The following is a 14,021-nucleotide window of genomic DNA, read 5'->3' on the forward strand; positions in this document are numbered from 1 at the left end:
GCAAATGGCAAGATTTCATTCTTTTTGATTGCCAAGTAATACTCCATTGTATATATATATATATATATATACCACATCTTCTTTATCCATTCATCCATCGATGGACATTTGGGCTCTTTCCATACTTTGGCTATTGTTGATAGTGCTGCTATAAACATGGGGGTGCACGTGTCCCTTCGAAACAGCACACCTATATCCCGTGGATAAATGCCTACTAGTGCAATTGCTGGGTCATAGGGTAGTTCTATTTTTATTTTTTTGAGGAACCTCCATACTGTTTTCCAGAGTGGCTGCACCAGCTTGCATTCCCATGTATTGCTAATATTTGCTTAAACACAGTATGAGTTTCTTGAGGCAGACATTGTGTTTTATTCACTTTTGTATTCCCAATATCCACAGACATAATAATTATTCAATAAATGTTTGTGAACTAGATTGAACAAATGTGACAAGATGGCTGCACTGGATAAAGCTGGCCCATCATTAAATCTGACCTCTCTCCTCCAAGTAACTGAGCTGTTGATATAAGCACAATCTTCCCAAGTTGGTTGTTGCTCATGGAGTATGCTCAAATGCTCACAATTTTAAAAAAAAATTTAGAAGGGACATTACCTAATTGGAATTTCCTATCTAAGCTTAGAAAATATATACATAAATTGATATTCTACGTACCTGTTTGTACTGGTTTGTCATACGGGTATGTGACCAGCACTGAACCACCATCTAATGCAACAGAAAGACTGAAGTCCTGTTTTTGAATCAAATTTTCAATGATTGCTTTAGTCTCAGGCTGGGAAGCATTATCTAAAAAAAATGCAAAAGTCAAATATGAAGTACCATTTCAAAATTTTAGTATGAATAGCTAAGAAAATATTCTCTAATGAGCACAATCAGAGGCTAACTTTAAAAATCTGTATATAAACACTGTATGACTCAATACTATCTCAATAGTGTGAAAGATATACTCTAGAAGGTAGATTACTTTGAGTTTTATATAATTCAGGATAGTGTGTAAAGGTTAATGACTCTAAGCAAGATTAAGAAAATTCTTACTGGAAACAAAAAGGGATGAACATATCCTCTATTTTTTTTAAGTTTATTTATTTATTTTTGAGAGAGAGAGAGAGAGAGAGGTGCAGAGAGAGGGGGAAGAGAGAATTCCAAGCAGGCTTTGCACTATCAGTGTGGAGCCTGACATGGGGCTTGATCTCACAAACTGTGAGATCATGAACTGAGCTGAGATCAAGAACCAACTAAACCACCCAGGCGCCCCGAACGTGTCCTCTTAAAAAAAAATAATATTGAGGGGCTCCTAGGTGGCTCAGTTGGTTAAGCATCCGACTCTTGATCTCGGTTCAGGTCATGATCTCACAGTTCATGAATTCGAGCCCCACATGGGGCTCTGCGCTGATGGTACGGAGCCTACTTGGGATTCTGTCTCTCCTTCTCTCTGTCCTTCACTGATTGTGCTCTCTCGCTCTCAAAATAAATAACTTAAACTTAAAAAAAATAATTTTGAGAACATATAACCTATCCTTGAAAGAAAATAAGATTTTCAGAAATCAGGATGTTTTCTGTAGCACTGTTTGCAAGAGCAAAAAATTAGAAAGAAAGCAAATGTCCATTAGTAAGAAAATTGTTCAACAAACTAGAGTATTGGCATACAGTAACAGTGTACTAAGATGTCATTAATAAGAATGTTAGAGATCTGTAAGTACTGAAGTGGAAAGATACCAGTGATATACTCAATGAAAAAAGTTGAAGAACATATGTATAGTTACGATTCTGTTTAAGTAAATAAGAAAGAGGCTCCTTTACATCAACATACACATTAATTGTGTGTGCATGTGCACACACACGCATGTGTGTATGTGTATACGCACATACATGGGGGGATAGAGAGAGAAAAAAATATATATCTGTATGACTAGTAATGGAACCCTTCCAATATTATTGATTGAATTTATAAGAAAACACTTGAATTCATTTGCAAATAATAAAGGAGAAAAATTTGACAAGTTTCTAGTTTGTCATTTATACCTTACCTGTACAACCTGGAAGGAAGTTCCCCATTATTCATCTACACAATCTACCAGTTTCCTGGCTAAGAGAAATCAAACTATGTGCAAAGCAGTTTAATGGCTCCAAAATTAGTCTTACTTGTGAAGTCTGTATCCAAGTCTTTGCCATGAGCATTTGTCTGTCCTCTTTTTGAAGTACAGTCTTTCTCTTGTGCCCTCTCTCGCCCATCTGGATTTAGAGATGGGACAATCACAATTCTAGTCCTGTCAACCAGCTAAAAGAGAAACAGAAACCAGTGAAGTTTATTAGCAATATGTGGAATCATAACTTCCCATGCCTCAGAGTCTTTATTGTTTTATTTTATTTTTTATTATTATTATTTTTATTTTAGAGAGAGAGTGCAAGCAGGGGAAAGGGGCAGACAGAGAGAGAGGTAGCAGAGAGAGAGAGAGAGACAGAGAGAGAGAGAGAGAGAGAGAGAGAGAGAGAATGAATCTCAAGAAAGCTCCAGGCTCAGTGCAGAGCCCAACGTGGGGCTCGATCCCAAGATCCTGGGATCATGACTTGAGCTGAAATCAAGAGTCAGATGCTCAACCGACTGAACCACCGAGGTGCCCCAAGTCTTTACTGTTTTACATAGACTTAAAAGGCAGGACTAATATAAATAAAAATAAAATTCTCTCTTGCTTCAAATAAATTTAAAAAGAAATGAAAAACTACTGCACTATTTCCAGACTTCCTAATGACTTACAAAGGGGTCAGAAACCACTGCCTGCAGGCTAAATCCAGCCCGCTGCTTGCTATTGTAAATAAAGTTTTATTGGCACACAGCCATGCCCATTCATATGACTGTTTTTGTGCTGTAATTCAGAGTTGAATAGTTCCAACACAGAACAGCTGTCTCACCAAGCCTGAAATATATACTATATGTCCCTTTATAGAAAATGTTTGCCAAACACTGGCTAAAACCAATAATAATGCTTAAGACTGTATTTTCCAGGTTAAAAACTGGAATGCATATTGTAACAAATATCAGTGTATGTCTGGAAACAATGAGACAGAAGAGTTGAAATCAGCATGACAAAAAAAATGAAGTAAAATATTTGCCTTACCCATAATAATTTCTCCTCCAAATGATCCATATGCATCAATACCTACATATGTGGCATGAACTAATTTCTGATATACTTCATCTTATCTTATATATTTCTGATAGTAATTCAGAATAAATAATCCCTGGTTTATTTATTCTGCTAAAACAGTCCAAAGATTGAAAATATTGGAGACCCTAAATTCATTAGTTCTTAACTTTCTCCACTGGGAGAGAGTTTTTTCTAAAGTGTACATGCTTGAGCTTTGCTACAGGTCTCGGGGTATGTGTATATTTTCTTGACCTTGCCAGATAATTCTGGCCCTTATCTCAAAACAAATGGCAGTCTAAAGTAACATTACGAGGGGCACCTGGGTGGCTCAGTTGGTTAAGTATCTGACTCTTGATTTCAGATCAGATCATGATCTTGAGGTTCATGAGATCAAGTCCTGCATTGGGCTTGGGGTTGGCAGCGTGGAGCCTGCTTGGGATTCCCTCTTCCCCCCCCCCCCCTCTCTCTGCTGCTCCCCTGCTGGCACGCTCTCTCTCAAAATAAATTAAAAAAATATTTAAAGTACAATTATTGGGGTGCCTGGGTGGCTCAGTCGGTTAAGCATCATGATCAGGTCATGATCTTGCGGTTCACAAGTCCGAGCCCCACGTGGGGCTCTGTGCTGATAGCTCAGAACCTGGAGCCTGCTTTGGATTCTGTGTTTCCCTCTCTCTCTGCCCCTTCCCTGCTCACACTCTGTCTCTCTCTCTCTCTCTCTCTCAAGAATAAATAAACGTTAAAAAAATAATAAAGTATGATTACTAGTTCTAGTCTAATTGGGCCAGTGAGGCAAATTCTCACAAGCTAGAAGTTTTGAAATTGCTGGTAGGTATTTTACGTAGGTCATACAGTCTCTTATAACCATAATATCAGTAGGCAGCCATCTGGCCAAACATTGGAATAACCTAAAAGGCTTTTAAAGGAATACTAATATTTTTAGGGATGGGGCCCAGGCACCGGTATTTTTAAAAACTTCCCAGATGTTTCTAATGTGTAGCCAGGCTTGAGAAACACTATCCTAGACACTCTCCCATTTTTTAAGAACAGAACAAAACATGTCCTTGGAGTACTCTTTACAACTCACATTAAGAAATCAATACAATTTGCTTCACTGAAAATGGTAAAATAATTTCTGGTCAAGTCTGATTTAAGTTCATCTCAATCCCGTAGGTACTTTCTGGTCCTAATCATGATCTCAATTCTCCCCAAATTTCTTTTAGGGGAGGCAGTATCATGTAACAAAACAGCACAGACTTGAGAGTGAGACACGCTTGGGTTTAAACCCCAGTGTTACCACATACTAGCTGTGTGACCTCCTGTAAGTTATCAAATATCTCTGCCTCGATTTTCATATCTATACAATGGAGATAACAAATTGAGAATTAAATTATGATGTATGCAAAGTACTCGGTGTAAGTACCTGACACATAGGGGAGGGCAGAGAGAGAAAGGGAGACACAGAATCCGAAGCAGGCTCCATTTCTCTGAGCTGTCAGCACAGAGCCCGACGTGGGGCTCGAAGTCACGAACCATGAGATCATGACCTGAGCTGAAGTCAGACGCTTAACCGTCTGAGCCACCCAAATGCCCCACCTCATTTTCAATATAGTGTCCCAATTATAAGTCACTAGCAATGGAAGTCCCTCAAGTTAGAACGTACAGAATGGTAAGTAAAGATTGGAAGGGTAATTCGACTAGTAAATAAAGGAGTAAAAGATTGAATGCAAATCTTTAGTATTTTCTTTCTCTATGCCTCTAATTATATACAAAGAAATACAGCAGAACGACACTGTTAACGGCGAGTATATACAAAGGTGGTCCATTTTCAAAGGGTAAAGTTTACAGTAATGCACTAAAAGTGCCTCTGTGTCAAATTTAACAGGAAATTTGAAAAATTTTTAATGGTGCCTTGATATCAAGGTATGATTGAGTTTTTTCCTTCTAATGCATGTCAAAACAGGCTATTCTCTTACTTGAGTAACAGCTGGGTTCTTTTTGTAGTTTAGGCAAAGAAATTCCGCCAGGGCCAAAAGCAGTTCAGTTCCGACTGGAGCATTTCCATGGATACCAGCAACAAAACGGATCTTTGGTTCTTCGGGTTCAGATATGTTGGGCTTATTGGAGATCTCAAGGGACCAGATGTGACGATATTCGGAACTCTGTCCCAAACTTTCAAAAATCAAAAACATCAACTCAGCAAGTAATCAAGCATTATGTTAAAGCCAACATACAGATTTTTTTAAAAATATGTTTCAGACATGAACACAAACATGAAAAGCCTTTCAAAACAGAAAGAATGCATCATTGTGTCAGAAAATCTGAAGAAAATCGCTTTTCCTTGACCAAAGAAAATCAAATACAAGTGAGATATTATCAGATTTAGGGAAGAGTATGGTTTGGTTCAGCATTCCTCCATATTCAGTCATTTTCATACCATCTTCACAATATTTGCCCTTTCTTCTATAACCTATACTATTTACTTAATGTGTGGCTTTTAAATTAACTCGCTTGAAATTTTAATTGTGGAAAAATTTAAATACACATAAATGTACAGAACCTTACTTTTTAAATGTAAATTAATTTATACAGATAAGATACTTTATACTTTACTATAAATGCAATACCAGTATCGCAGCAAACATCCTAAAGCGCTCTGCTCTTGCCCATGAGCTCTGAGCTTAAGGCCTGGTTTCTTTTACACAAAGGGAGATTTACAAGAGTTACATAGAAAAAAAAATTAGCATTAAATTGAGAAGGATTAATAGAATAGAAATTATTGGTTTCCCATGTTTCTAATCAGTGATACTTAGTACCTGTTGGTGGACCACCTAAAACTGTCTTGTGTCCCATCACTGGCAGGTGTTGCATATTTGGGGGAAAATATTTAACTAAAAAGTGCATCTTGATTTGTAAGGTTGAAAAAGCTTAAATAGATGAAGTAATGGATAGCAAAAATAATGTCCAATTTTGTCTTATAAATAAGAAGGTCTATAAGCTCTATACAGCACTAAGATGGACAATATTAAAACCTGAACTGGACAGAAATATTCAAGAACCAGTTGAAGAAGAGAAGAAAGTGGTATTGCCAAAGTACTGGCAAAAACAAAGTAAAAATACAGAAGGCTAGATAATGTTCATAAGGCATGTAGTAGAGGGCCATCAGCTCGGGGCAACTTGTAGAATAAAACCCTCAATAAGCAGACAACAGGAATCAACAAATGAAGAAAATAATTTTCAAGTAACTGTAACAATTTTTTTCTCATCTTATTTTTATTCTATTTTCTTTTTCTTTTTCCTTTTTTTTTTTTAATTCTCAAGTTAGTTAACATACAGTGTAGTCTTGGCATCTGGAGTAGAACCCAGTGATTCATCTCTTACATATGACACCCAGTGCTCGTCCCGAAAAGTGCCCTCCTTAAGTGACTGTAGCAAGATTTAAAGAAGGTTTGTAATGAAACAGTGAAAGTGAGGCAGAGAAGCCCCAGAAAATGAACATAAAGGCTGACTCAGCATCGGTTTTACTTAAGCCAGTACTGGATATTTTCCCAGGACCCTTGATCACAGATGTCCTTAAGGCTTCAGGGAAAAGCAACTGTGAATAGAGACTAGAGTCCGGGGAATGGCAGCAACCAGGCTTCATTTTCGATTTGAAAAGAAAGAATGATCTCTGACAGGTGAACTCACAGTTCCAAATTTGTCCCTTGCCCCCAGAAAAATAAAACAAACTAAAAAACAGACAGGATGTGAATCTGCAGCTGAGAAAGTGGAAAAAGCGTTTTTAATTCAAAGTTATCACTAGGAAGAGTAATTTTATGTTTTCCAGGAGGCACAGACCATCCATTGCTAATCTAACAAGTAATTCTCCTCCAATGTTCCTCATAAAAGTTTTCAGATTCATTGTTAGAAAGAACTGTTTCAAAAGAAGTAAATCCAATTCTCCCCATATGCAGTTCCAAATAAATTACAAGAACCATTCAACATGGCTTATGTTGAATGTAACTTCTTTAAAAAAAGAAAAGGAAAGAAACAAAGAGAAAGAAAAGAAAAAAGAACGAACGAACGAATGAAAAAAGCAGTAAGAGGGTGACACTTACTTGGTGAGATTTGTGATGTGTGGGTAGTTCATCACAAGTCCTCTCAGAAACTCTGATAAGTCTTTGTACGAGTGGTATCGGTAAAGAGCCAGATTTGAGGAGGACCGTAACATGAGGCTTTCCAAACCATTCTCGGCTGAAAGGTCTTTAATTAAAGTTTCAAACTCTTTAGTGGTTGGATCACTGGCATCATCGGTGTTGGTGCTGTCCCCCTTTCCCTTCTTTGATTCATTGTTTGAATCTGCTGACGATCGAACAAGTGTGAAGTTGACCTGAATAGCACCTTCACTCTTTACAGTCACATTCTTGGTAACTGGATTATACCTGTAATAAAGGGGAGATTAGAGCCATGCTTCCACAGGTGGAGTACCTATGCTTTGCAGAAACAGAAGGCTGCAGAGGATATGTGAATCCTTGAGATAAATCCTATGAGAGTCAAATTTTTAACTTTGTGATAATTTATTATTTGTTTTAAACATAAATTAACAAAGAACAGACATGGGTAAACTGTAAAATATGAGTGGGTTTTTAAGATAAAATATATGACCTCAAAAGAAAGTTAGTATTTGCAGTAAACTCCACGTCTCCTGGAATCTGAGTTCAGTTGTCTGTCATCAGGGTATACGGTTGGAAAAATTTGAGAGGTACTAACTTAGGACATTAACTACCAAACACATCATTCTTGCCCTATTTTTCAGATATTTTGCTGCTTTCGTTTTTCTAATACTATGACAAAATGGAAGAAAAACAGAAAAGACCTCATTTCTCATTAGTGTGAAGTTCTAATCCATACATTTTATGGACCAATAGATATTTGAAATCTTTTTTAAAAAAGGTAGCAGTAACTACAAATATTTTCATGTTCTTACCCTTACTTCAATATAATGTCCAAGCTAACTCTTCAGAAATAAGATAACTAGTAAGGGAGGGGAATAATATCCATTTGTAACATCTACACTTGTTAAAACACAAAAAAGAAAACTACAACATGGTAAAAATGATGCATTTTGGATTAAACAGGTGGTTCTGATTCTAAGCTGTTTGTAAAGGGTAGAGAAGATAAAGAAAATTAAGTTTTATCCAAGGAAAAAAGTCCTAAGTTCATTGTCTCTTTTATTTTTTTTTAATGTTTATTTATTTTTGAAGGAGAGAGAGAGACAGAGTGTGAGTGGGGGAGGGGCAGAGAGAGAGGGAGACACAGAATCGGAAGCAGGCTCCGGGCTCTGAGCTGTCAGCACAGAGCCCGATGTGGTGCTCGAACCCACCAACTGTGAGATCATGACCTGAGCTGAAGTCAGACGCTCAACCAACTGAGCCACCCAGGCGCCCCGTCTCTTTTTTTTTTTTTAAAGTAAATATATCTTTGTAGAAGTAAAACCTGTAAAAAAATATGAAAATGTCCTTTCTTAGAGAATTAGAAATAAGAAAGAAAATTTCACCAAAGCAATACCTCAACATAATAAAGGCCATATATGAAAAACCCACAGCTAACATCATACTCAATGGTGAAAACCTGAGAACTCTTCCTCTAAGATCAGGAACAAGACAAAGATGTCCACTCTTGCCACTTTTACTTAACAGAATACTGGAAGTTGTAGCCATAGCAACCCCGCCCCCCCCCCCAAAAAAAAAGAGAAAAGAAAAGAAAGAAAAGAAATAAGATGCATCCATATTGGTAAAGAGGTTAAACTGTCACTATTTGCAGGTGACATGATATCATACACAGTAAATCCTGAAGGCTACCCAAAAATCTACTAGTAGTAATCAATGAATTCAGTAAAGTTGCAGGATACAAAGTACCCAGAAAGTTGCAGGATACAAATACTACCCAGTAGCATTTCTACACATTAATAACAAAGTAGCAGAAAGAGAAATTAAGAAAACAATCTATTTACAATTGCATCAAAAAGAATAAAATACCTAGGAATAAAACTAAACAAAGAGGTGAAAACCTGTACTCTGAAAACTATAAAACACTGAAAAAAGATATTGAAGATGACACAAACAAATGGAAAGATATTCCATGTTCGTGGATTGGAAGAATCGATATTTTTAAGATGTCCATACTACCTAAAGCAATTACAGATTCAATGCAATCCCTATCAAAATATCAATAGCATTTATTTTTACTTTTTTTTTTATTTTGAGAGAGAGAGAGCATGTGAGCAGGGGAGAGGCAGAGAGACAGGGAGATAGGGAGAGAGAGAGAATCCCAAGCAGCTTCGTACTGTCAATGCAGAGCCCAACATGGTACTTGATCTCACAAACCATTAGATCATGACCTGAACTGAGATCAAGAATTGGATGTTTAACCTACTGAGCCATGCAGGTGCCCCCCCAACAGCATTTTTCATAAAACTAGAACAAATAATATTAAAATTTGTATGGAAACACAAAAGACCCCAAATAGCCAAAGCAATCTTGAGAAAGAAAAAGCTGGAGGTATCACAATTCCAGATTTCAAGATATACTGCAAAGTTGTAGTAATCAAAACAGCATGGTATTGGCACAAAAATAGACAAATATAGATCACTGGAATAGAATAGAGAGCCCAAAAATAAACCCACACATACATGGTCAATTAATCTATGATAAAAAAAAAAGGCAAGAATATACAATAGGGATAAGGTAGTCTCTTCAATAAATGGTGCTGGGAAAACTGGACAGCCACATGTAAAAGAATGAAACTGGACCACTTTCTAACACCATACACATAAATAAATTCAAAATGGATTAAAGACCTAAATGTGAGACCTGAAACCATAAAAAATCCTAGAAGAGAACAGAGGTAGTAATTTTTCTAATCTTGGCCAAAGAAACATTTTTCTAGATATGTCTCCTAAGGCAAGGGAAACAAAAACAGAAATGAACTATTGGGACTACACCAAAATAAAATGTTTTTGCACAGTGAAGGAAATCATCAACAAAACAAAAAGGCAACCTACTGAACAAGAGAAGACATTTGCAAATGATATATTCAGTAAGGGATTAATATACCAAATATATAAAGAACTTATACAACTCAGCAGCCAAAAAAACCCCCAAATAATCCTATTAAAAATTGGGCATAGGACCTGAATAGACATTTTTCCAGAGAAGATATATAAATGGTCAATAGGCACATGAAAAGATGCTCAACATTACTAACCATCAGGGAAATGCAAATCAAAACCACAACAAGATATTACTTTACACCTGTCAGAATGGCTAAAATAAAAAAGATAAGAAATAACAAGTGTTGGTAAGGACGAGGAGAAAAAGAACACTTTTACACTACTGGTGGGAATGTAAACTGGTATAGCCACTGTGGAAAACACTATAGAGGTTTCTCAAAAAATTAAAAATAGAAATACCATATAAGCCAATAATGCCACTATTGACTATTTGCCCAAGGAAAACAAAAACAGTAAATTGAAAAGATGCATGCAACCCTATGTTTATCGCAGCATTATTTATAATAGCCAAGAGATGGAAACAACCTAAGTGTCCATCAATAAACCAATGAATAAGGAAGATGTGGTGTATATACACAGTGGAATATAATGTAGCCATTAAAAAAAGATGAGATCGTGCCATTTGCAACAGCATGGATGGACCTATAGGGTATTATGCTGAGTGAAATCAGTCAGACTGAGAAAGCAAATACTGTATGATTTCACTCAGATATGGAATCTCATAAAGCAAACTAATAAACAAACAAAAAGCAGAAACAGATGCATAAATACAGAGAAAAATCTGATAGTTGTGGGGGGCAGGTAAGCAAAATGGGGGAAGAGGAGTAGGAGTTATGGAATGAATAAGTCATAGAAATAACTTATTTCTATGTTATGGACTTCCAGTTATGGAATGAATAAGTCATAGAAATAAATGGTACAGTACAGGAAATACAGTCAATGGTATTGTAATAGCATTGTATAATGACCAACAGTAGCTACACTTACAGTGAGCATAGCATTATGTAAAGACTTGTTGAATCACTGTTGTATACCTGAAACTAATGTAACATTGTGTGTGAACTATACTCAAATTAAAAATACTTTTTTTAAATAGAAAAAAAAAAGAGAATGGTTTAAGTGTGGATAGAAAAAAGTGTGAAAGAGCTTTAAAAGGGAACAAATGTACGGGTGGCTCACTAGGTTGAGTGTCCGACTCTTGGTTTTGGCTCAGGTGATGATTCCAGGGCTGTGGGATTGAGCTCTGCATTGGGCTCTGTGCTGACTGTGGAGGCTGCTTGAGATATTCTCTCCCTCCCTCTGCCCCCTCCCCTAATCAATCTCTCTCTCTCTCTCTCTCTCTCTCTCTCTCTCTCTCTCAATAAATAAATGAAAATAAAAGGCAACAAATATAACTTCTAGTCATTGGACATGACTAGAAGTATACAGGAGAGCAGGCGTCCTTTTTTCCCAACTAACAGGTGCTTCCCAGAATTGTTACCAATAGTGAAGGAAATTGCTCACATCTAGACAGGGAGCAGTGGACCTGAGAGGAGGAGGATAAAAGAGGCCACTGTCCAAAGTGCATAATTTCACAGATTTCTTAAATGTGATAATTCATGTACTCACTTTATCACTAGAGGAGATTCAAATGGGTAACCAGCTCTAAACTTCCCAGCATGAAACTCAGGGTTGCTTGGCTTCTCTGGGGCTTTCTGGCAATAATCTTCTAGGATACAACCATGTTTGTCTTTCCTTAAGCACTCAATTTTTTTTCTTTTTTTTTTATTATATGAAGTTTATTGTCAAATTAGTTTCCATACAACACCCAGTGCTCATCCCAAAAGATGCCCTCTTCAATGCCCATCACCTACCCTCCCCTCCCTCCCACCCCCCATCAACCCTCAGTTTGTTCTCAGTTTTTAAGAGTCTCTTAAAGCACTCAATTTCAAAGTATTCATTCACTCACCCTCGAGCAGATGCTGTGATCTTATAAGTTCCTGGAACCAAGAGACGCCAGTAATCTCCAGTTTTGTAAGTAGTCACTGGGTGATTAATTTCAGCAACACTAATGGTGGCATTTAATATACCCCTGCCGTCCGTGGCATCTAGGACAAATCCTTTGACACCTTGATGAACCTGGATAAAGTACAAGGACACCCATATGTCAATGGTAAAGATCATCATCTAATTATTTTGGGAGCTTACATCCCAAATAACAGATTGGTAATAAAATAAACATGTGGAGCAAAGAGGAATTTAGGAGTTAACAGTAAAGGTAAACACCCATTAAACAAAGTATTTTAGTTGCTGAAAGGCTAATTTTTCATAGGTTATGTTTGTCTTTATCATGAAGAATATAAATAAGATGGTTTAAACTTTAGCACTTCTGACAATTTCAGTATATAGGGCATTCTACAAGAAAACTGTCCTGGCCTCTTTAAAAGGGAAATGTCATTTTTAAAAAATGGAAGGACTATTATAGATTAAAGTGAATAAAGAGATGTAATAATCAAATGCAATGCATAAACCTTGACTAGATCCTGGTTCTGAAATATAGCTATGAAAAGACATTTTGGGGGAAAAGAAGGAAATCTGAATGTGGGCTAGGTATTAGGTAATATTAGAGAATTACTGTTAATTTTCTTCAGTGAGATAATGGCACTTGAAGATGTCATATAGAAGAATATCCTTATTCTAAAAGATGCATTCTGAAATATTTAGGGGTGAAATGCCATAATAGCTGCAGTTTATATTGAAATAGTTCAGGAATATGTGTGTATGTGGGTAAGTTTATATAAATAAAACAAATTCAGCAAAATGTTAAAAACTATTAAATCTAGGTATTTATTAGTAACGACTTTTCTATGTGTTTAAAATTTTTCATAATAAAGTGTTTTAAAAAATTAGTACGCAAACTCACAGCCTTTATGCCAGTCAATGCAGCAAAAAGAATAAAGCAGAAAAGTACCGGCACAAAGTATGAGATTACCCTACTAATTAACTCATATTAGCATATTTCTTACAGTCTTTACCTATTGGTCACCAAGCATATTCAAACAAAAGGAAATTAACCATTTCAACAGTGAACCACTGGCAAAAAGAAAAAGAATAAAAACACTTACCCCCTAGCCCATCTTTCTATCACTTGACAAATGCTTAGGGGTGTATCCAATTTATGTCAGTCTTTTATAAAGACAGAATAAAAAGTCATTATCCATTAAAAGCAAAACATCACTACCCTGTTTAATCATTTTCAACTCTTGCCTGCATGAGCTCTTCAACTCATTTTCATCCGTGAATTTTCCAGATAAAAATACTTAAAACATGAATAGTCCAAACTGGAATTCAGAAGAGCATATTTGAAAATCACCGTGTGAAAACTACATGTACACACAATACACACATGTATTTTTGCTCTTGGGAGAAATTTCATACTTCACTCCTTAATAGTTACCTGTTTCATAAACTGGATTAGAGATCTTCGATTCTGTTCCCAAAATTTCGGCAGATCTTTCTCGAATGGGTATTTCACACAACCTAGCTCAATAGTCACTTCAAAGCAATTTGTTTGTAAATAGTTCCAGTCCTGCATACCACCTGGAGGATAAAAAACTAAAATCAGTCACTCTGAAGAAGTAGAACTAGATCCCATCCCAAAAGGTAAACAACATTCCTAGTAAAAAGCTAAATCCATCTTTTCTTAGCATTGGTTGAAAAACAATAATATGTTCATTTGAGAGCTCTTTGATGCTTGTAGTACAGGTAAAACACCTGTACCTTCATGTTCAAGAAAAATTCAAGTGTAGGGGCGCCTGGTGGCTCAGTCG

General features: G+C 36.5%; 1 protein-coding gene across 1 annotated transcript in view; it reads right to left on the reverse strand.

The window, feature by feature from the left end:
- The window catches only part of CPD (carboxypeptidase D), an 80,813-nt gene that overhangs the window by 12,863 nt on the left and 53,929 nt on the right, over positions 1 to 14,021 (reverse strand). The window contains exons 10-15 of the mRNA XM_042917187.1: positions 13,649 to 13,791; positions 12,161 to 12,330; positions 7,259 to 7,582; positions 5,138 to 5,333; positions 2,161 to 2,296; positions 673 to 804 (exon numbers count right to left, since the gene is read on the reverse strand). Of these exons, the coding sequence (XP_042773121.1) occupies positions 673 to 804; positions 2,161 to 2,296; positions 5,138 to 5,333; positions 7,259 to 7,582; positions 12,161 to 12,330; positions 13,649 to 13,791 (1,101 nt within the window). The remainder of the gene's footprint in view (positions 1 to 672; positions 805 to 2,160; positions 2,297 to 5,137; positions 5,334 to 7,258; positions 7,583 to 12,160; positions 12,331 to 13,648; positions 13,792 to 14,021) is intronic.

Source organism: Panthera leo, chromosome E1 (genome assembly GCF_018350215.1).
Source record: "Panthera leo isolate Ple1 chromosome E1, P.leo_Ple1_pat1.1, whole genome shotgun sequence".
NCBI lineage: Eukaryota > Metazoa > Chordata > Mammalia > Carnivora > Felidae > Panthera > Panthera leo.